This window comes from Leptinotarsa decemlineata, unplaced genomic scaffold (assembly GCF_025532065.1).
Source record: "Leptinotarsa decemlineata unplaced genomic scaffold, Ldec_3_MD MMD2_tig00026340_RagTag_RagTag, whole genome shotgun sequence".
In the NCBI taxonomy this organism is placed as follows: Eukaryota; Metazoa; Arthropoda; class Insecta; order Coleoptera; family Chrysomelidae; genus Leptinotarsa; species Leptinotarsa decemlineata.
Window position 1 is genome coordinate 364,219 of NW_027412694.1, and position 25,359 is coordinate 389,577.

The 25,359-nt window shown below is 33.6% G+C and overlaps 1 protein-coding gene across 1 annotated transcript in view; it reads right to left on the minus strand.

The window, feature by feature from the left end:
- Nucleotides 1–9,379: 9,379 nt before the first annotated feature.
- LOC111506814 (midasin) overlaps nucleotides 9,380–25,359 on the minus strand; it is an 88,904-nt gene continuing 72,924 nt past the window's right edge. The window contains 14 exon segments of the mRNA XM_023162020.2: nucleotides 9,380–10,512; nucleotides 10,571–10,778; nucleotides 15,122–15,502; nucleotides 15,556–16,202; nucleotides 16,410–16,560; nucleotides 16,932–17,174; nucleotides 19,441–20,460; nucleotides 20,514–20,676; nucleotides 21,357–21,571; nucleotides 21,637–21,822; nucleotides 21,907–22,492; nucleotides 24,399–24,625; nucleotides 24,711–24,877; nucleotides 24,935–25,359. Of these exon segments, the coding sequence (XP_023017788.2) occupies nucleotides 9,452–10,512; nucleotides 10,571–10,778; nucleotides 15,122–15,502; nucleotides 15,556–16,202; nucleotides 16,410–16,560; nucleotides 16,932–17,174; nucleotides 19,441–20,460; nucleotides 20,514–20,676; nucleotides 21,357–21,571; nucleotides 21,637–21,822; nucleotides 21,907–22,492; nucleotides 24,399–24,625; nucleotides 24,711–24,877; nucleotides 24,935–25,359 (5,680 nt within the window). The 3' untranslated portion in view covers nucleotides 9,380–9,451.

Below are 25,359 nucleotides of genomic sequence, written 5' to 3' on the forward strand. Positions count from 1 at the left end.
GAACCAAGGCAATTCATATTTTTTAGATCTACGTGCGTAGAGCAGATGGAAAATTATTCAGTTTGCTTTATTTTAAAACTTGAATGGTCCATGTGAATTATTCAATTGTTCTTCAATCATAAAAATATAAGTTTGAGACTAGTTAACAATGTTTCATGGTGAATTTTATTAATTCGAACCCAAGTTACTTCACGTTTCGAGTGTTAGTATCCATAATCGTCTTCGGGTGATAACTGGATTATTCCTCCGAAAGATGACTATTTACAGGTCATTCGAGCTTTTTCACCTATCCCCTCTTCCTTCCCTGTGCTTCACCGCTTTAACGAGAGTTAACCGATTTTCCGCTTTTTTTAAGGACAAAACACAAGCACTACAGAAAAATCCTTAAGGCGCTCAAAGAGCGGTGCTTGTGCGAATGTGGCGATTCATATTGGATTTGAATAGCTGGAGATTAAATCAATTTGGATTTATGAAATGAAAGATTTCTCAAACAGTAAGTTCGAAGTGTACTGAGTTGAATCTCAAAACGATGAGCAGACACAGTCCGTCACGTATTTCTGATATGTAACGCTCTTGGAGGAATCAAATGTGCCAAGTCACTTGAATACATCTCGTGAAAGTATCTATAGAAGAGAGACAAAGCACCAACCGTTCTTCAATGTTTCAGAGTATCAAGGTTGCAGGTGATGTTCCTGTTTCCAATCAGGCACATGGCGCTTTTCTGGTTTCTTGGTTTTATCGATGAGTCATTGATATGCAAAAAATAGGGTTGGAGAGTGTTCTGTTTGCTAATGATAAAGAAAATATCTCTCATTTTAAAGGATTTTATTTCATAAAATGTTCCTGAAATCACATATTGGCTCGAAGTCGAGGTACTCCATAAAAACAGTAGTTTTTTTTATATTTACGGTCGAGTAGCCAAACAGAGTGGTAGTCGACAAATATGCCAATATACAGGCTGATTCACGGTGGATGGCACATTAGACGTTTCTGGTGAACCAGACAACGGATCACTTTGAAAATTTAATGGAGGGCATATTCGGACATTCTCTAGCCAACTAAAATATTTTCGACAATGCGGTGTTGCCGCTTCTATTAGAAAGCAGTAGCAACTTTGATTTTTCAAATGGAACACTCTGTATATAATATTATTTTTAGAATCTCCAACAATTGCCCGACAACTTTTCTTGATATTTCCCTATACCTATCTGTTACCGTTTTTTAAATAAAAATCAATTTCAATTTTTTTCTTCGAAAATAATGATTTCTAAAAATGCCGATATCTTTTAGTTAAGAAGTACTATGATATCGAAATTTGCTTTGGAGTTAGGTGATACTTGGACACTTCCCACACGTCAGCCTAATCTCCGTTACTTCAATACAGGGTGGTGAAAAAATACAGTTTTTTCGTTTGCTTGAAAAAGTTGCTGAAATTTGATTATTTTAAATGGAACACCCTGTATATTATTGAAAATTCGGAAAGCTGCTGAAACTTGCTTTCTTTCTATGTATATCATACCTATACCTAACTAGTCAAGTTTCGGACTTATGAACATTTATTTGTGAAAATGTCCCTTCAGAATGGTATTTCCATTCGGTATTTGGTAAGCAGGCCATGATTACTATTTGACAGTAGCGTTGTGACATTCTCCTAATAATATCGACATTTTCGTCACTTCAGAAGTTGCAAATACCTTCAAAACGATGGAACAAAACTATTCAAACGAAATTCTTATGAATTTGTTTATTATTTTTGGACAGTGTGACAAAATTATCAGCAGAACATGTAGAAAGTTCAATGAAATGTATCCGAATCTACCGCCAATGAACCTCAAGAAATTTATACGAATTCAGAACAATTTCAATATGTTTGGATAAACTTTAAAAAAGCACCAAGGAACTTGAAATTGGAAATATTGATATGAATAATTATAAAAAAGTAAAACAATCATGTGGAATATTTCAAAATATGTTCGAATCGCTGGCCGTTCACTTCCAAGCACTTTAAAATGCGGGTGTTGACTGCTTTCGTGGTGGCAGATCTGATTTCATTGGGATCCAAATCTTCAAATGTTTGGGCAATCCTTTCTAACAATTCATCTTTCGAACGCACGGGTATTTTGTAAACTTTTTCTTTAAACATTCCCCACAAATAAAAATCTAATGGATTAAGATCGGGTGATCTCGCTGGCCAATTCCATGGTTCCAAGCGCCTCATCCACCGATCGTCAAATAGTCTATCCAGTTCTGCGCTCACTTCTCTTGTGCAATGTGCAGGAGCTCCGTCTAGTTGGTACCAACAGTTTCGATAATCTTCGAGTGGCAGATTATCCACGAAACTGTCTACAGTATTCTCCAAAATATTCAGGTAGCTTCTGGATGTTAATGACTCCTCGTATATCACGTACCTCAATTTGTTGTCCATCAACATGCAGAAGACATTAAAACTAAATTTTTCTTGAAATCCGGCTTTTTTTGTGACGTGAGGATTTTCACTGGACCAATAATGACGATTTTTTCTATTGAAAATACCTTCGCTCGAAAATTTCGATTCATTAGTCCAAATAATTTTATTTAAAAAAAGTGGATCTTCTTGAATGCGTGTCAACAACATTTCACAAAATTCTACTCTCTGTTGAGGATCTTGAGGCTTCATTGCTTGAATTTTGGTGAATTTATAATCATGCATTTTATGTCTTCGCAAGATTCTTTGAACCAATGAATATTTTATACTCAAATCTTCTTCAGCACTTCTTATCGATGACTTGGGAAATGCGTGAAAATATGCTAAGACATTAATCTGGTTGTCTTCTAAAGTTACGGGTCGAGGCAAGTTTCTTGGTGCTTTTAAAGTTGATCCAAATGCATTGAAATTGTTCTGAATTCGTATAAATTTCTTGAGGTTCATTGGCGGTAGATTCGGATACATTTCATTGAACTTTCTACATGTTCTGCTGATAATTTTGTCACACTGTCCAAAAATAATAAACAAATTCATAAGAACTTCGTTTGAATAGTTTTGTTCCATCGTTTTGAAGGTATTTGCAATTTCTGAAGTGACGAAAATGTCGATATTATTAGGAGAATGTCACAAGGCTACTGTAAAATAGTAATCGTGGCCTGCTTACCAAATACCGAATGGAAATACCATTCTGAAGGGACATTTTCACAAATAAATGTTCATAAGTCCGAAACTTGACTAGTTAGGTATAGGTATGATATACATAGAAAGAAAGCAAATTTCAGCAGCTTTCTGAATTTTCAATAATATACAGGGTGTTCCATTTAAAATAATCAAATTTCAACAACTTTTTCAAGCAAACGAAAAAACTGTATTTTTTTACCACCCTGTATTGAAGTAACGGAGATTAGGCTGACGTGTGGGAAGTGTCCAAGTATCACCTAACTCCAAACCAAATTTCGATATCATAGTACTTCTTAACTAAAAGATATAGGCATTTTTAGAAGTCATGATTTTCGAATAAAAAAATTGAAATTAATTTTTATTTCGAAAACGGTAACAGATAGGTATAGGGAAATATCAAGAAAAGTTGTCGGGCAATTGTTGGAGATTCCAAAAATAATATTATATACAGAGTGTTCCATTTGAAAAATCAAAGTTGCTACTGCTTTCTAATAGAAGCGGCAACACCGCATTGTCGAAAATATTTTAGTTGGCTAGAGAATGTCCGAATATGCCCTCCATTAAATTTTCAAAGTGATCCGTTGTCTGGTTCACCAGAAACGTCTAATGTGCCATCCACCGTGAATCAGCCTGTAAAACACCTCTTCCCTAAATTTTACAGATATTTACAAAAATTATTTCTCACCAATGAAACACAAAATAAAAAATATGTGCCAAATATGACTGGTTTTTTTATTTGACTACGACGCCTTAAAGTTTTTGGTGAAAATGTGTTCGTATTAGTCATTTCACAATTTTCATTATTACAAATTCCACTAGCTAAATTATCACTCATCATAATGTAACTATTTACATTTCCATTATTTACAAATTCATTACTTGGTCGAAAATCTCTCACCCATACCTTATCGTTTTCCTCGAAAAATGTATCTTTCTTTGTCTTATAATATTGTTTTTGCCTATTGTTTTTCCCTGACTATACCTTTTACTGAGGGCATTATCAAATCTAATTTTGAACGTAATGTGTGGCCCAATAATAATCTTGACGGTGTTTCTCCCGTGGTAGTATGAGGTGTATTACGGTATTGAAAAAGAAATTGGTTCAAAATCAAATGTATATCAGCATTTTGATCATCATTTTTAGCCTTGAGAATACCATTTTTCATTATTTTCACCCCACTCTCTCCCAAACCGTTCGTGGCCGGATGGTAGGGAGCTGCAGTGGAATGTTTGATTCCGCTGGCTCGCAAAAAATTCTGACTCTTCCGATGTGAAAGTTTTTGCATTAGCTGTGCATATTCCAAAGGGTAACCCAAACCTGGAAATCATTTACTAAAAATTTTTATGGTTGTGGAAGTGGTAATATCATGAACTTCCACATACTCAATCCACTTGGAAGTTGCATCTTCCACAACCAAAAAATTATTATTGAACAACAGCCCAAAAAAATCCGCATGCAACCTTGTCTATGATTCTACTACAGGATTACGTTTTTGCCTTCATTTCGATTTCACTATCAAGTGAGAGCCACCACACATAGGATCGAGCCAAGGTTTTCATTTTCACCATACCCAGTTGCCTACTGAGTAACTCATCTGATATATTTCCGGCATTTTTGGGGAACTATTAATCGATATCCCCACATGACACAGTCCCGTTTAATTGCAATCTCGTTTTTCCGTAAAAAGTACGGCTTGAAGGGCAAACAATAGGCCAGCCAGTCCTAACATAAAAAATAACCTTGCTTAAAATAGCATCTGTGGTATTTTTGAAATTTATTGGTAAATTTGAGTCTTTTACAAATTCAATATACGAGGTGTCTGAATCTGAATTCAAATAATTATTCTTCCTAATCTCGTCTTCTGGATTATGTACCGGGTTTCTAGATAAAAAATCTGCAGAATTATTTTCGGATTTAACATATTTTATATCATACATGAAGGCTGAAAGAATATGAGCCCACCTTTGCAATCGATTAGCAACAAATATTGGTAAACCCCTTTTATCCCCGAATATAGTCAACAACGGTTTGTGAGCCGTATACAAATGAAATTTTTTTTCACGCCGAAAATTATTGCTGCTGCTTCTTTTTTGAATTGAGAATAATTAAGTTCGGCTTTGTTAAGTAATCGTGAGGCGAAAGCAATTGGTTTTTTTAAATTATCATCAAATATGTGACTCAATGTTGCTCCAAATGCGTATTGTGACGCGTCCACAGTTAATTTAATTTTTTTGGGGGGTCAAAATGTGCTAGTACGGAAGAGGATATTAACATGATTTTAGCTTTATCGAAACTTTTTTCTGACACTCTTTTGACCAAAACCACTTCGTATTTTTTTTCAAGACACTATACAAAGGCTTCATTAAATCTGATGCATTTTGAATGAACTTGCCATAAAAATTAATCATTCCCAAAAATGATTTCAATTCTGTGACCGTTTTGGGAGACGAAACATTTTTGATAGCTAACACACGTTCATTCGAAGTGTGTAAGCCATATTCATCGATTATATGACCTAAATATTTCACTGATTTCTGAAAAAAGCTACATTTATCTTTTTTTACCTTCAACCCACAATATTGAAGCCGTTTCAGAAATTTTTCGAGTTTTTCAAGATGTAATTGATCATTTTCTGGAGTTATCAAAATGTCGTCTAGAAAACAGACAACTCCTGGCATTACAAACAACTGTTCCATAATATTCTGAAACAACGATGGAGCTGATGTGATACCATAAGGAAATATTGGTAAAAGTATTCGAGAGATATCCATCGACGGCCACTTGGAGGTAACGTTCTTTTAGGAAGCTGGACAGCTATATACAAAAATGATCCGACAAGCCATAGCATGGAAGTTTGTCCAGCAAACCCTCATGCTGCACACGGTCAATGGCCTTAGAAATATCAAATATGGGTGACATACGATAGAAGGTCGCTTGTTGACCCTTGTTTCCGGAAGCCATATTGATGATCGCTCAAGATGTTGAATAGTTATTTGAGAGACTTTCCTTGCCCTTATTGTGAATAGGCTACATGCCATTCAAAGTCTGCAAAATACTGGTGGGAGTTCATTTGCGCACTTTTTAAGTACGAAGACGAGTAGGTACTTCATTAGGACCGGACGCCTGGTTGATATTGAGCTGTTTCAAAATTCGCCTGATTAGATGTTGTCGAAAAGTAATTTCCAGCATTGTGGATTCTAGTGTGGAAATGGGTGGTGCCTTTCACAGAAAATCGACTTTGGAGTGGGACGCAAATTGTCCAGCTAGTAGATTTGCTTTTTCTATGGCTGTTGTTGCAATTGAACCATACGCTTGTGTTAGTGATGGAATTGTGGATTTTGTAAAGTTTTGATTACAAGCTTTAGCTACCGTTTTCGTTTATTCTCAAGTTTGCAGCTATTGCGAGCATTAATAAACCTAGTTGGTTTTTGGCACTGGGATTTTTGCGCCACTGTCGGTAGGCGAGATTTTTGGAGGCCACAGCTTGCTCACAATTTTTGTTGAACCAAAGTGCGTAGTTGTTGAACCAGGAGTTCGTTTCATTGAAAAAGGAATATATGCATCCATGGATGATAGAATAACTTCCGTGACTTTAGAAGCACAAGTTGTGGTTCATTAGAGCCAAAACAAACATCTAGCCAGGGGAAATTTCGGAAATGGTCTTGAAGATGCTCCCACTCAGCAGATCTGTAATGCCAAACTTTGCGCGGCTTAGATTGTTCCCCAACGATTAGTTATCGCTAATTCACTCAACAATGAAATGATCTTGTGGTCGGAAGTTCCCAATGGAGATCTTACGGTGACTGTGTAAATTTCGGGATTGGTTGTTGGGTATAGATCCAGAAGATTAAGCATATTCTCCATCACGGACAGGAATACTGGTTGGCTCATTTATAATCTGAGAAAGTCCGCTGCTTATTGCAAAAGCCTCAGCTTCGCGACCTTGTTCGTCGTTGATATTTCAAAATTTGAGCCATTCACTATTGTAGACATTGAAGTCATCGGATATGGAAATTTCGGCACTGGGATAATTGATTTGCAGAATGTCAATAATATTTGCAAGTGAAGAAAATAGTGCCCTATATTGTGAATCACTTGGTGGTCGACAAAGCATATGAATTTAGTGATCTTTTGTGATATTATTTTAAACCACATAATATCAAAGTTTTGGGCTTCCTGCATTTCCTCTCTTGACAGGAGAGATCGCTTATGATAAAAAGAGATAGTCCAAAGTAATGTCTGAATCGGGAGTGGAAATCATAGCCGGGATATAGAAAATTGACGGGATTTGTTGAAGCACTGACTGGTTTCTTTAAATGCAAGAATATAAGGACTATTTGTTTGCAGATGTTGGTGTAATGGTTGTAATTTGAGTTGTCCTCTGATGTTGCAGAAATTGAAGTTGCAACTGCAGTTGCTAAGAATTGTCAGAAATAGTGGTTTTCGAATAACTCCTGTAGGATGATGCCCTCGAATCAGCTTCCACCCGGAGATCCGATTGGGGCGCTACGAAGGATATTAAATGTTTGTTTCGTAATCAACTTATTATGTCTGAAGGATACCCATTACTTTCAGGTATTTCTTCAATAATTTTCTTCCTTATGTTGTATCTTTGTTTAAGGGAAGAATGATCAACCGACCAATGTACAAGAAAATGTAGTATTGCTTTTTTCTTGTTGACAATTGTGATAGCTGTCAGGGATATATCTGATATATAAATCATATTATAAACCCTCATCATCATTTTATAACCAAAATATCCAGGAATAGTAGCTCTTCATTGTTTTCAATTGCATTCATAAACTTTGTATTGTACATATTGTTTTCAAAAATGCGAATCAAGGTGGGTCGTGAAATCGATAGGGTTTTGAACAGTTTTTCCAGCTATATCCGGCCATTTTACATGTAGGAAAATCTATAGCAGAGATCTGTCTGTTTAAAAAAATCTGTTTTTCCGTTAACCAGCTGTCGCACCCCTACGAACGACAACCCTCAGAAGTCGAAACTTGTGCGAGCTAAGGATTAACGAGGTCTTACCTTTTAACGTGTGATTCCTAACACGTTGTCTTCACCAAATCGCCTGGAGTGTGAATTTTTGGCAGATTGAGGATTTATATATTCTGAATGTATTGTTTGCTTCTAAGACCATCTTGAGCAGCGAATTTGATATTTTATTTCAAGGGCCGTTTTCAATGTCACATAGAAGACATCTTTCTCCTTTGATTTCTTGATAATATAGCTGTTTTCATTGTTTTGTTGTAAGCTTTGCGACAAAAATTAAATATTACTCTCAAAACAAACCATATCTTTTGATATTTCTTTCAGAGAGACCCAATCAAATTTCAAAACCCAGTTCAGGAGATGGGTGGAGAACTTTGCATCAAGTATCAACAACAGATCTATGAATACAAAGTATAAATTGAAAAATAAGGATATCTCAGTAAAAAAAAACATCAATGAGGGTTCAGTATTTGATGGATATAGAAAGAATACTAACACTTTTGGATATATTTCTGACAACACCCTCCATCATCCACGACAAAAAATGGCGAGACTACATTTTCGTATTTGTAGGTTGATCACGTTTCCTGTAATGAAAGAAGCGGGTTTCAACAAAACAAAGTCTGATCACCAACACATAATACCTAAATTTGTCTGATTAGCCAAACCAGTAGGATCGGAGATGACTTTAGAGATATATCTGAAAGTGATAGTATTCTTCGTGTTGTTTCTGTTGAGCATGGGCTCACCAGTGAAGTGATAAAACTGAAGACCCAAACCTTGCACAATGTAGTATGTGCTGTGAAGACAACTAGAGTCCATCATCTGTTGGCACATTATTTTTGATAATGCCTAGCATAGTTTTAAACAAACCGTCAGGAATAAAAAATCTGCAGACCAAGGTCAACAAACCTAGAAAATAACTCCTGACACAATTATTTCTGGGCGTCAAAGCTTACATTCTTTGAAACTATCGACTCGAATATGACATAAGGCAAATTGTTGAAATCATCACAGATACATCTTTATTGGGGGAAATGCCCAATTGAATGAATATCTATTCTTTTATTTAGTAGTACAACATATATTTTATAAAACACATTGAAACTTCAATGTTCAGGTTGTCCAAATGAAGCATCATTCAAAAATTATATACTTCTGACCATTACATTTCGGAATATTCATCAAATCTCTTTCCTCTTCCTCTCAAACTTGTTTAATTTATATCAAAATTATAAATTTTCAACGTTTATTTAAAATGTTATATTAAAAACAACTTGATAAAAGTAAAATACATTAAATAACTAATATAAATTTGAAACAACTTCAAACCATTGCCTCAATGCGTCACTTAAGACATTAGGCAATGAATTTATGTCTCTTAAAATAATATAAAATGAAAATGGGAACACATCCATATAACTCTGAATTCTAAGCAACTTCCCATCTTTAAAAACTGGCATTTTTATATCTAGCACAGAGTTCTTGTTCTCAGGATTATCAATAATCACAAACACCATGAAAATATTGGAAAGCTTTGCTCGACGCACGGCTTGTTTTACGTAAAATTCTCCTTGTGAAAAAACGCCTCTCCCATCACTGACAATGACCAATAGTTTAGCATTCATAGCAGTAGAATGGATTTGTGATTGATTGAACATTTCTGTAGCAAAATCCACTAGATCAGCAATGCAAGTTTTATTTTGAATAAATTGAAATTTTTGCAATAACTTGATACCACTTTTGTCAGTAAATTGATCTGTTAATTTATGGACAACTTCAGTTTTCTCTCCGAAGCTCAAAACCGATAATTGTCCACTTTCTAAAAGTGTTAATGCCTTTGAAATCAAGGCAACACTCTCAAAAGCCAGCTCTTTAGAGTGATTATCTGCCATACTGGATGAGTCATCTATAGCCATAACAATCTGATATTCTCTTTTGGAAGGTTTAGTTCGCCTCAGCCAGATTTTGTCTTTACGAAATTGTGAGGCGATATAAGGAATGACCTTTCTCATGTTGATTCGTCTACCTGTTCTGAAATCGCCCTTCAGCCTACTTGCTTGAGTAGGTTCCAGAACTAATCTTAACTGTTCAGAAAGATCCTGAGCCAGAGATGATGTAATGGAGGATATTTTATGCCAAGCTTGTTCTGCTTCAGCTGTGCTCGGAGGCTCGTTCCATGCAAGTAGTTGCTTTTCAACATCTAATCTTAGATTATCTATTTCCTCTATTGATAGTCTAGTGAAAGTGGTTTCTGGGATTTGGAACCGTGTATGATGGAATGATTCTGAACTACGGGGAACTGTGAGCGTTTCAACAACTTCACCTTCTATATCTATATCTTCTATATCTTCCAAAATATCACCTGTAATAAAATAAGAGTTATAATTGAATATCTCCAATTTTCAATTGAGAGTTTTTACCTTCAGGATGATGTTTCTTGTTAGATTTGCTTTCTTTGGTTTTTTTCATCTTTTCGGGTTTATCTATCGGTACATCTTCGACTTCTAAAGAATCTTCTTCCTCTTCACTCGGCAATTCTTTGACAGATTTCGTTTGTTCTTCTTTTTCTTCCTTACTTTGGGCTTCTTTCTGACTTTCTGCTTGTTCTTTGGTGGCTACGTCCAGTATCTGTAAGTGAATATAACCTATTTTTAGTTTTCATTTTCAGGTTAGCATTATTATACCACTTTCATTTGCTATAAGCATATCAATCAAATTTGAAAAATAGCGTCATCGTACCATTTCTATATCAAATTTAATGAAAGTTGCTAAAGTAATTGCATTGTTTGACGATTTCTTAAAACTTCAAATATAAGAAATGAATGAATCTATTTAATTCTATATTTTTTTCTGATTTTCATATCTCAGAAGTAATTTAATCAAAGTCCAATAAAAATATGTTCCTTACTTTGTCTTTTCTTCAATAACACAGGTCAACAGTGTTTTTGTCAAATGAACTTTGTGATGTGTTTTGTTTATGTTGGCTTACCCCGATTATAAATATATAATAATTTTGTTTCAATCACATCCAGTTTTTTGTGACAGCTGTATATTCATTTCTGAGATAATATACGTCATTTAGACGGCTGTATAGCTATTGCATCAACTAACATACATTTTATTTTCGTTAGGTACATCGCAAATATGCAACGAAAGTGTTCTACTAACCCTGACTGTTTTGTTGTGTGTGAAGAATCAGCTTTTACATTCCAGCATCAAAATTTCACCCCATTAATTGAACAGTGCTTTTAAAAATATTTTGGATTTACTGTGAAGCATCAAGATAAATTCTGGGTCTCAGATAAATTTTGTGTAACGTGTGTGAGACTCCTATTAGGTTGGGCTTTCATTTGAGTCAAACAAAAATAAAAGGCATTACAGCGAAGTCCAAACATACTATCCAATATCCAAACTCCGGCCAACAGACTCATCCTACATAGTGTCGAACTGCTTGTGCCGAAGCCTACAAATCGACCAGAAAGTCGGAATTCTAGTCCGGCAGAACTTGTTCGCATGAGGAATATGAAGATAGTGACCCAAGTTATGAACCGCAAACTTCAAAAGAACCGCACTTATTGACACAAAGTGATTTAAACGATTTAGTACGTGATTTGAATTTGTCTAAATAAATAGGCTGAGCTTTTGGGGTCTAGATTAAAGGACTGGAATTTACTTTCTCCTTATACAAAAGTTTCTTATTTTCGACATTGTGACAATGAAATAAAACCTTACTTTTCTAAAGTCCATTATAATAATATTTATGTTGTGATGAATTTATTGAATTTTGAATGTGATCCAAGTCACTGGCGACTGTTCATTGACTCCTCAAAAACTAGTTCGAAAGCAGTGTTGCTGCATAATCAAAACGAACTCACTTCAGTGCCGGTTGCTCATGGTTCTGATATGAAAGAGACTTACGAAATATGAGATTTCTTCTTGAAAAAATTAAATACAGTGAACACACTTGGAAAATTTGTGGCGATTTGAAAATTATTTATTATTTGCTTGGACTATATGTTGATTACACAAAATTTTGCTGTTTTATTTGCGAATGGGACAGCAGAGACAGAAGTCACTAATAAGATAAAATGTGGCTCATACATGATTCACTTAGTCCAGGCCGTAAAAATCTTAAAAGTGAACCTTTAGTGAACCCTGATGACATACTTTTACCACCGTTGCACTCGGTCTGATGAAAAAATTTGTAAAAGCTATTCGCAAAGATGTCAGTGGATTTTTATATCTGAAAGAGAAATTCCACAAACTCAGCGACGCGAAAATTGAAGGGAGAATATTTGTAGGCTAACAAATACGACAACTTATGAAGGATAAGAGCTCTGAAAGAGAACTAAATGACAAAGAAAAAATCACCTGGAAATGTTTTGTGAGTGGAAATCATAAAGCGGAAAACACAAAGACTTAGTAGAGGAACTAATAATGTCAGATAAAGCTTTGGGGTGTAATGTGTCCTGAAAAATACGTATGTTTGCCTCTCATCTAGATTTGGATGCTGTGAATGACGAACAAGGGAAGAGATTCCATCAGGACATTTACTTAATAGAGAAGCTTTATTAATGGAAATGGAGCCCAGGAATTCTAGCAGATTATTGTTGGAAAGTCAGGAGGGACCTACTAGAAGACAAGTTTCGCGAAAAACATAAATATTTATTGTACAGTGAGTAATAATTTCTCAGAGTATAGTTGATTTTTGTAATTACCACCATAATATTATGCTCTGATGTCAAGACAAAAACCTGTTGTGTCAATTTTTTTCATTGATACAATATTGGTTAGTGACTAGAGTCGATTGAAAGTTTGATATAAGTTTTTATGTGACAAAAACAGTTAAAATTTTGTTGTCCAGTGTAATTATTAAAAAAGTATTTCATGTCGTCAAAATATATGAAATGAAACATAACTATACAAATTATTTTTCATCAATTAATGATACTTTATCGTGAGATTTTCACAAAACAATAAAAGGTACACTGTACAATAGCCTCTTCAAGAGCGTTTAATAGAGTACTAAACATCTTCGAGGAAGCTATGCTAGTAATAGAATACGCCAGTCAAATGGTACAAACAATATACATCGCAACATTCAATATTTTCGACTGATTTTTTATTATGAGTGATTTAACTGAGTGATTATTTTTACCAGCAAATCTGGAGTAAGACGAATGCCTTGAAAAATCACAAGAGATCGCGACCATTCATTGTTGAATTTCCTAATATACATCTGGGATATACTGAATTTTATTCAATGTGATATTTTGCAAACTATTTCATATTGCCAAAGCTGCATCTATGCACCTCTCATTCCTATATGTTATGAAACTCAAAAAAAAAGTAAAAATGTACAGTACGGGTATGTGTACAAATTGGATGATTATATCAAACGCATTCACTTGCATTCAAGTATTCAAAAAAATTGAAAAACTTAAGCTCAGTTTCGAAAAATCCTTCAATTCAATTGCTCTAACAATACATTTCAAAAATACACCATGTAACTATTGATGAATCTAACACAGACCACAAAAGTTGAACAATTTTTTATCAATTTGGTGCCGTCAGTAAACTATCAAAAACAGTTACAGATAATCTTTTATGAATTTCATTAGTTCGGACTTTTATTGTCTGATATATAAAATGATTTGAAATCCCTGAAAGAACTAATAAAAATAATTAAAAATCACTCGCTGAAAATAAAAATTATATTAAACAAAGAAACCTGAAATGAAAAGATAGTGAATTAAAATTCAAGTAAAAATAGAACAATTGAACAAAGAATAAAAAGTTAGAGATTTCAAGCCAAGTTACTTCACGACGTTTCGATTGTTAGTATCCGCAATCGTCTTTGGGTGATGACTGGGCTAATTCCTCCAAGAGATGACTATTTATGGATCATTTGAGTACTTTCACTTTTATCTCCGCTTTTCTTTTTCCGCTTTACCGGTTTAGTGGGAGATGAACATTTGGGGGGACTTGGCCATTTTTCGATATAGGATTTTTTTTCTATATCGGTGAAACTAAGAGGCCATTAAATGTTCGCATTGCCGAGCACAAGAAACACACACAGCAAATCAGGAATAGCAGAGAATGTTTGGACCCATCAACATAACATCCAACAATGTATTCAGCCAAGCTAGCGTAGAGATACGCAACATATGGAAACCCATAATCAAGCGAAAAATGGCCAACTCCTGCCAAACGGTCATCTCCCACTAAACCGATGAAACGGGAAAAGGAAAGCGGAGATAAGTGAAAGTACTCGAATGACCCGTAAATAGTCATCTCTCGGAGGAATCAGTCCAGTCATCACCTGAAGACGATTGTAGATACTAACAATCGAAACATCGTGGAGTAACTTGGCTTGGAATCTATTAACTTTTTTGTTCAATTGTTCTATTTTTAATTTTATTTCAATTCATTATCATTTCATTTTAATTATCTTTGCTTAATATAATTGTTATTTTCAGATATTGATTTTCAATTCTTCTTTCTTATTAGTTCTTTCAGGAATTTCAAATCGTTTTATATAATATCAAACAATGGAAGTCCGTATTAATGAAATTCATCATGAAACATCTGTATCAACACCGCAAGAATGTTGCGGTTCGGTGTATTTGTTAAAGCAAAAATGAATTTGTGATACAGATTCAAGATTGTAGAAATAAAAACAAAGAGGCTCCGAAATAAGTGAGGTATGCTAAAGGAAAATAAAAATTCCCTGAACATGATTTCAGTATTCTGTTGTGTTGAGAATGTGTTAAAATAAATAATTATTAGTTAACAGGAAACAGGGCCACTTTGCGCTCAATCTAAAATTCTTTTTTTGTGTGAGGATATGTCTTTTTTTCATATCACTTTATATTTTTTTCGTTTTTTAGGTTATTTTGGAAAAAGATAAATAATTGGAGACCTAAGTCAGAACATGATCAAAACTTTTTTAATACCATTCAACTAAGTACCTGAGTTTCAGCTTCATTTGCATCTTTAATGTGTTGGAATATTTCAGAAGATTCTTCTTGCCTGTTTTCTTCATTTTCTGTGATATCTTCTACATCTTTTTTGATATCCACAGTTTTGAGTTTTTTCCTAAGTCGTTCTTCGGTGTCACCCAAACTTCTTTTCGAATTAGATTCACCAGGTTTTTGTTTTCTATATTCTTTTTCCTCTGGTTCTTGTCTAGTACTCTTTGTTTCTGGAAGAGCTGTAGTTTGGGCAGTGTGACCCGAGGTACTTTCCTCCATCTGTGATTGCCCAACACCTTCTTGATCTGGTCTATCTTCTTGACAAAGTTCCTCAATTGGTTGGTTAGATTGCTGATTTTCCGACTGATTGGATCGAGTCTAAAATAAAACAAATATTAATATATTTCCAATATTAGACTTTTGAAACATACATTATCTGTGGCTTCAGCATCATCTACTACCATGGCTTCAACATTTTCTTGACGACTTTGTGTATGATCCATAGCAGTTTCCTCATTATTTTGTTCCTCAGAGTCTTGCTCATCTGTATCTTCATTTTTGTCAATATTTTCTTTAGTTTTGTCCTCTTTTTCCTCACTGCTCCCTTCGTCTAGCTCTGAAATATCTGGTTGTTCCTTATTAACATCTTCATCGTCACTGCTAAAATCTTTTTCATCATCATTTTTAGGCTCTTTATTATAATCATCACCATCTTCTTTCTCGTGCTTATCTTCAAGTAGATTGTCTTCTTTCATCTTGTCTATATCGAAAGGATTTTCTTCTTGTGTGTCATTATCCTTTTCTTCACCATCGTCTAGCTGCAAATCATCTGGTAGGTCCATAGGTTCTGGCTCGGGCAATTCAGGTTGTTTTCCATGATGACTGTCCAATTGGTCATCATCAATTTCAGACTCATCTAGTTCATTGATATCCTTCTTGTTTTTTTCTTTCTCCTCAGAATACGCTGAATTTTCTCTCATATCTTTATCTCGATTAGTGGTATCATCTTTCGCATCAAGTTGATCTTCTCCTTCTTTTTCTCCGTGTTCACCTTTTTCATCTTTTTGCTCTGAACCACCTTAAATGATTACAGTTAGGGTATGAATTGCAGTTCAATTTCTTGACAAATGAAAAATCGAAATTTTTGTTATGTTTTGTTATTATAAATATGTGATAATTTTATAATTATAAAAGAACTGTTCAGTACATTCTTCTTGATCTTCGTTATTATGATTATGTAATAAATTTGTAATTATCAGAGAATAATAAAAGAACTGTTCAGTACCTTCTTCTTGATCTTCGTTAACATCCTCTTGGTCAGAACCCCATATTTCCTGATCTAATTGATTTGCCCCCTTTTCAGTATCTCCCATCTGATCATCTGCATCTGAATCTCCAGAGCTGTTTTCACTATCATCTTCCTTCTTTTCTTTATCCTAAAGTTATCGAAAGATTCATATTGTATTAATAAATCAACAAAGTTCGTATTGATTATTGAAAAAGGTCAGAACATGTCGAATATATTTGTTTCCTTTCATATAAAGAAATATTAAATGGTGTTGAATCCGAAACACAATGAATTTTTGTAATGTTGGAAGACAACCAGGTAATAAGTGAATGCTTCTAATAAAAATTCACAATAATTGCTCTGACTCATAGAGGGTGTAATTGTAAAAAAAAATTTTCACATTCTCGAAAATTAAAAAAATTATATTCTCTGAAAAATGTTAAAAATTGGCATACATTAAATAAGTGATTACTTCCATTGGAATAAACATGATCAATTTCTTCTTCTTTATTTTCATACCTGTAGTTTGCTTTCAAAGTCTTCACTCATTTCAATACCCTTATCCTCTTCTTTGCAGTCTTTTTCCTCATCTTTTTCCTTTTCTTGGCCGGCCGGTTGAGCATCATCGAGTTGATCTTCTGATTCAATCCTGTCTGAAACGTCTTTCTTTCCTTCACCATCTCCCAAACCAAGGCCGTCTGAAGGCTTACCGACTCCCTCACCTTCAATCTCATCTGAAAACTCTGGAGGAATGCAGAATCCCTTAAAAAGAAAAACACTCTTTAACTGAAACATACAATAATAGACTAATTGAATATTTTTGATTCAAAACTCATTGTGAATTCTATTGGAAGCTAAAATACTGTAGTGAATTTAAAGAATTAACTGTCTTAAACAAATTTATTCCCAACAATATTTCAATAATCAAAAACTAATTTATTACAACACTTAGCAACTGACACTTAATTTATTTCCACTATTTGAATTTCTTGTTTAGCCGCTCGATTCACTTTCTGAACTGCCCTCTTGGGTCGAGAAGACGGGCTTATATTGGTAAATGTCCTTTCGAGAATATTGCAGACGATTCGGTACTCGACTAGAGTTTTACCTGATAACTTTTGACGCCTTTCTGATAAATTCTAGGTGGACGAATTCTCAGAACGAATCCCAATAGAAGTGAACAGGGATTATGATGGATTATGGCAAACATTATTGCATATTCCTCGATGAGAGTTTCAGAAATGATCTTATTTAAAAGATACTCAAGAAAAATTATTGTAATGCAGTGATATTCTGGTTACATCATCTATTCTGCATATTCATGTAATATCCACATTTGCAGTAGGGATCTAGTATATCTGAAGAAAAATTTGACATGTAGAGGCAGAAAGACTAATTTATATTTACATCAAGCTTGGGAGCAAACTATTGTAGGATAGGATACACCTAAAGAGATTGTGGATAATTGGCAATTCACTAACAATCTTGGAACTCATGTGAATTGTTCCAAATCTAATCCAAAGCTTAACTGCAAAGGCAGGACTCAGTATCAATTCTAGCAAAATAATGCAGGTTTCATTCATCACGAGACAAAAATATGGACCTGAAGCTCTCAGTTCAAATGGAACTCAGATTTTATTTTTCAAAGATGTTACAACTCAGGCCTGATAACCAATCAAAAACTGATTTCGAATTATAGTAGACTATTTGAAAAGGCCTTTGGTTTGAACTGAGTGAAGACAACTGGACATACCAAATGGTCAACAAACTCATTCATTCATGGTGTCAAAAATATGAAACATCCATCAACACAGATCTCACAGGAAACATGTCTACATACTCCACACAGCTTTAGATGTAATGCTTTTTTCACCATTACACTATTACAATAATCAAGTTTTTTGAAGGGAACAATTTCATCATCTTGGAGCACAAATAAGGGAGGGTGGATTGTGAGTCTCAAGAAATGTAAACAGAAGGATCATTAATTTTCAATGGCAGCATACGTGCACAAGCTTAGATAATATTATATATATACTTTCTAATATTATGTGTACCAGTTAAAAGTGTTTAGTGGTAACAAATGAAAAACATGAATTCTCCTGTCTTAAAACTTGTGACATATGACTTAATACATTACATTTTTAAATCTGTTTAAAATATGTTTTTTCTTTAACCAGCTGTCGCACCCCTACGAACGACAATCCTCAGCAGTCAAAACTTGTGCGAGCTAAGGACTAACTAGGTCTTACCTTTTAACGTGTGACTCCTAACACGGGTTGGACGATAGCAAGTGAAAATCGATCATTCAGTCTGGGGTTTGAACCACCGACCAACACGGCGGTCGATTTGAGTGAGTGAACAAAGCACCCACGTCGAACCGACCGGCTACCGGCATACATACATTACAATTTACTATCTTATGAAAAGAGAAAATGTAAATAAAAAGCAAATAAATAAAATATAGTTCAGTCAGATAAGCACACATCATAACAATAACTTCTTTCTTGAAAGGATTATGAATCTCAATTTGGTAATGGAAGAATTTGATAGCTTCAAAATGATCAAAAACTGAAAATATTATAAAAGACAATTTATATTTATAAAAATAATTTCAATTATAGGAGATATTTTGTGTTTTCAAACTAATAATACATTTCTTGAAATTTTATCCAAAGTTAATTCAATGATATCTAATGTTGAGTTTCCAGTAAATGTCTAAAATTTAGATGTTTCACTGTTTTTGCAATTTGACCTTTTTAGCTTTCTTTGGCAGACAATCAATTCCACTCAGTAGTGTTATTAATTTTCATCAAATAACAGGTCTGTGTATTAAGAAGTTAAATTTTTATGTCAATGCAAGCACAATTATCAAATTGTGATGGGCTATCTGATTCAGCTGAGAGAATGTATACATTATAAATGATAATTTTTATTTGAGTATTAAATTAGATCTCATAAACTTGAAAAATAGTGGAAGTGAAGTTTTCTTAATGTTTTTAACTTTTTCTCAAGAAGGAATACTTACTTTTGATGCCAAATCAATAAAAATGTTCAACAAAACACAGTTCATTTTACAAGTCACCCGATAGACAGAAACTTGTTGCGTGATGAAGTACTGGTAAAGATGAACTAGTTGCTCCAATAGTGGTAATGATTGCGACACGATGGTTTTGAGAGTATCAACACATTTAGGGGATGTAGTCAACAGAATTCTTGCTATTTTATGTGTTTTTCTTAGAATATTTTTCATTTCCAATGTAGCAATGTCAGAAGATAAATTTTCTACTAACAACTTCTTCAGTTGTTCTTCCTTCAACTGATCTTCTTTTGCTTCATCTACCAATGCTATCTCATCGGTTGAGCTACTTTCCTCATATTTTTTGTAAATATTCTGCATCACAACTAAAATTTGTTCTATGAAATTCTCAACATACTTCTTGAATTGGTCTATATCAACGTTTTCTACAGGGTTTTCTTCAAAGAGCTGTTGTTTGATCAGATCAATTTCAGTATTTAGCCAAGAGATACTACAAGTAACTGCACTATTGCCAAAAATGCGTTTGAGGTTATTCATATCTTTAGATAGGCCAGTCAGCTCATTTTCTACCAGATTAATATCTGATACCGAGATGTATTTGGGCAACAATAATTCAAAATCTACTGCCGGAACACACCCTTTACACTTGAGGAGATATGTATTGAGTTTATTTGATGAATTCAAAATAGTGTTTATCAGATTCGAAGCCTTAGTCCACAATGTATCATATTTGTGCTTTATGAATTCTTCCATATCAGATATCAGAATAGGAATCTCACTAGTTTCGCTGCTGAAGTTTTGTTCTGCTGGGCAAGTATTCAGAATAATTTTGTATTGGTTCATAATAATTGTCAACTTCTTCAACAGATCTAATAGGTTGTTAACAATTGATACACACAAAAACTGTTTTGATTCACACAAGTCGTTCATTTGTTTTGCATAATATCGTAAATAATAATATAAGCGGCTGGATTCTACCAAGTCGTGCTTCTGCTTCTGAGTAAACATCTGAAAACCTTCTAGTCAATAAAAGTGTTCAATATTGGAATTGACTTTCTTACCATCAGGTTCATAGTAAAACCTTTACATCTTTCTATATTTGGCAAACCAAGATCTTTTGCGGGATTATTCATTGCTGCTTCTAAAACGTCTCCCCTCATCATTGACCTCACATAGTAGATTTCACATGAATCCCATATTGTCAGAATTTTTTCTTCCTTCGACCTAAAATACAAATCAACAAAAAAATCAATTTTAGAATTGACATATAATATCCCAGCAAGAATAGTGTCCCAATTATAAAGCAGAAATTTGAATTATTGTTAGTCTTTGAGAAATACAAAAATATTTGAAATATATAATATAGGAAGGTAAATCAATTGCTCAATAACAAAGGTACATCTTGTCAAATGTACTGATTTCTTTGAGAATTTTGATATGGTCCTGCCCACTAGATGCCAAGAAGGTAAGAGTGCCCAATTTGTAACGGCTAGTTTAGCGTTACAACAAAATGAGCATGGCTATTCAGGAACACCCTGTACTAGCCATTGAACAAAATGAATTTGTGGTTGTCTACCGACAGTTAAAGATTGTAGGAAGTTCGGCAAGCAAAACATTCTACGTACTCCACAAAAAGTGGAGTGCGTAGAAATATATATATATATATATATATATATATATATATATATATATATATATATATATATATATATATATATATATATATATATATATATTAAGAAACAACAATAACAATATTAAGAAACTTCAATTTCTTTGTTTTGAAGAATTAGTGTTTTGAGTTGTAACACATTATTCTTGCCGGAGTGCGATATTATTCTTTAGACAGAGTTTATAGTTACACAGAACAATATATTGAATGAATAAGTATCCATTATGCCTACCCGTAATTTATGTGACTGAAGTTGGCATTCAAATCCAAAGGTTTCAACAAGAAATCAGAAGTAGGATTTTTTATTTTACTTTCTATTATTCCACTCCTGAAAGATAGTCCTATTTTTGCAAGTGCTTTAAACAGATCCGCTAAAGCCCTGTGTTTTTGTTGCAAAATACTCCTAGCTTGAGATTTTTGTTTTTCTTTTGATAGGCTAGTATCAACCTGAAAAGTATGAAAATGTAGGAAATTTATATAATTTTCACAACAAAATGAAAGCAACAACTTACTTCAAGTTTCTGTAAATGGGAACTAGTTTCAATGATTTCTGTCACAAATCCATCAAGGCTACGCACTAAACTTGGATATTGTGTAGCTAAAATAGTTTGTTTACACAGTTTTCTAGATTTCAAGAAATATGATTCAGCTTTGCTCAATATCGTCTCATCTGTTGGAACTTCACTCGATGAAAATTTCTGAAAACAAATTTCAATAAAATAATAGATTCAACTTTTACTTATTATTCATTCATTTATTTTTTATTTTAATTTGATACACACCTTCACTAACGAAAGTTTGGCCATATAAGCCTCTGGATCTAATGTATAATGATAATTCTTAGGACTGTGTCTTTGAGGCCTGTCCCATATTCCAACATTTTCCCCGTCGTTATTGGAATTTGTATTGCTTAGACATGACAATACAGGTTGCTGTAATACCTCTTTGAATTCTCTCATATATTTATGCAGAGTTTTATGTGATTTATCTACAGTTTCTTTGATTGCCCAGTAATTAATATCTTTCCAGCGAACAATTTTCACATAATCCTTCAATTTTTTTTCTATAGGAGATCTCAAGTCTTTGATTTTATTTGAAACTGCGAGAGTAAACTGTTGGAAATAAATATATATATTCCAAAGAATGCTTATGAATTGCTCCGACTTTTTTGTTTTATCCAAATAAGTGGCGTGACAATGGAAAGTGAAAATTAGATCAAGTCTGCCGTGGAATTCTGCAAGATTCGATTTGGTGATGAAAGTTTGCAGAGTTTCGATGAGTTCTCGTTCTGTGAAATCTTTTTCTAGTACGAATTGTTTCATTATGTTGAATAAATATAGCCACCACTTCGGTAGAGGTTCATTCAAACTGAAATAAAAAATTATATTTTATTAATCTCAGTAGTGTTATTCTTTGGATACTTCTCAATATGTCTACCTCAAAATAATATTTATTAAACAGTGGACACTTGAAGTAAGGAACAAATTCATTATCTGGCACATGTCAATCTATGTGACGACATATGTTACGACCTTGTGATTCACTGTTTGGAACCTTTGGTATAGTACAGATTAAACTCAGTTTAATCATCCTCTTGAAACTCACTTTGATCTTCACCTTGAAGATGATCATTTGGTGATCGAAACACGTGTCGAGGTGTTGTAAATAACGATTTGGTGTTGGGATAAAAGTCCAGTAATATTCACATATGTTATGGTTGTAAACTGAAACTTTCATGGTCAGAAATGAAATTTGAACTTTTTCTATCTGGGCTGGGTAGCTGTGTTCCAAGAGAAATTAACCCCAACAGTTTCATCCATGAGTACGCTGGGCATCTTCAGCAGTGGTTGGCAGCAATTTGTTGTTACTTCGTTATTGATATTACAGAAAGAGTAGTGAGCAGGGCCCTACTGATTGGCTCTGGTGGTGTCGGATTTGTTCGAACATCCGATTATAGTTGTAAAGTTGTAAAGTTATATCTCTTTATTAGCAAATAATACTCTTCATAGTACAATCAGTCACTTATAAAATACAAAACAAATAAATATAGTTTGAAAAAACTAAAAAACACGATTTTAAAGAACATCGAACTAAAAAGTTAATTTTTTTTTTGAATAAGCTTAAAACAATAACGATCAAAAAATACTAGTATTATTGTGAAAAAACCTGGGCGCTAGATATACCGAAAATATGGCACAAAGCGCCCACGCTTTTGTCACAATAATACTAGTATTTTTCGAACTTGTTTCAAGTTTATTTAAAAGAAATTATTTTCAACTTTTTAGTTCGATGTCCCTTAAAAGCGTGTTTTTTAGTTTTTTTCAAACTATATTGATTTTTTACTTTTAAGTTTCATATGCTATAAAAGCGTGTTTTTCAGTTTTTTCAAACTATATTTATTATTTTGATTTTCTTTTGAACTTATCAAGGAGGTTACATACAGCGCCATCTGCCCGCGAATAGAGCAAGCACAAATGCCGATAATTCTGTCAATACAGATCCCGAGCTTGAGAGTTACAAGCAAACATGCATACAAACAATCATACATACATACAGGTGAAGCCAATATCAAGCGTGTAATGTAAAAATAGAGACAAGTCACATTGTAAAAACAAGAAACTAGAAAACAACATAAATTATTGATCACTATCACTTGAAATATATTCAATAAATTTTTTTAACCGAATTTAACGAATAACAGCTTTTTATGACTAGGCAAATTATTGAATTTATTAAATAATGTTTGAATAAAAAAACCCAATAATAATTGATATAGTAGATAGTACAAACACAATAAGAAGTAGTTGAACAGTTGAATATTAGATACCCAGATGGGCCCTTCAGCTGTAAGCAGAGTAGAGAGAGTTTTGAAAAAATAATAACATTAGAGAAGCTTAATTAAATGTTTTGCTACCTATGGAAAAAATCTACACAACATCCTCAGAACAATTAGTTGAAATCAAGATGTCCCACTTAAGAGCTGCATATAAAATTCTCAAATTGTGAAACTAATTCTAACCTAAAAATAATAATTCACATACTTATCTAATTTGTTTATGATTTTTCTTTTCCAGATAATGAATTCATTCCTTGGTTAACGAACATAATTCATAACTTCCATACCAAATTTTGAATCTATTCAAAAATCTAAGTTTATCCTATTGAATAATATATTAGACAGATGATCCTACTCAATAATATATTAGACATTAGGGATATAATTCTCAAGTATTTGATTTTTATTCCATTGTTAACACGATCCTATCAAATTTACCTATCATAAGTTCTATTCAGAAGATCCTTCCACATGGTTAGTTCTAGTTTCCTCCATGATATGATTTGAGCAGTTAAACCATGATAGTGTTGGCTTAAACTAACACCTGAATGAGCAACCTGTTCCCATTCATGACACTTAGTGAGTAATATTTCAAAACCAGTAAGAAATCTGGATATTGGACTTTTTATATCAAAGTTGGATATTCTTTCTATAACAAGGATTATCTGAAATGAAAATAATTATTAAAACTATAACATACTTGATGAAACAAACACGGGAAAACTTTCAAGAGAAGGTAAAAACAACTACCGTTTTTAGAGTTGGTTGTTCAGGCCACTCATTCAAAAGTTCATTTACTCTCATCCTCAATTCTTCCAGTATGTGATAACAAGATTTGACTTCTTCCACATTTGGATCTTTATAAAAATCACTGGTTTTCTTATTGACCATTCTAGAGGGAGATGAAGTTTGATCAGCTGAAAATTATTAATATTAATCATCATTTTCCAGACATAACTTCTGAAAGTACTTACATAATTCATGTGTATCACCATACTGTTTAGTTATAGCTAAAAGCACATTCAAACTTCCAATTAGTCTATCGTCCATAGTGTAATCTAAACTGTGTACTGATCGATCTAGAATTTGGGTAAATGATTTGAATTTTTCCATGAAAGGAACCAAAAAGTCATGAGTGACTTGTTTATTTTTAGAAGGATTTAACCACTCATTTCGGGTAAAGTTCCTCATTAACGTAATATGTAACTTTACGACTTCAGCTAAATCTTTATAAGAAATGATTTCGTCAAATTTCATATCTGATCGTAACTCCTCAGGAGGTTCACTCAGATTTGGGTTCTCCTGGAAATCTGTAAAGTCTATGCTGTGGTAATTTGGGAAGAGATCTTTCAGGTCTTCCTCAATTTGTTCTTCTTCTGTTCGATCCTCAAGTTTTGTT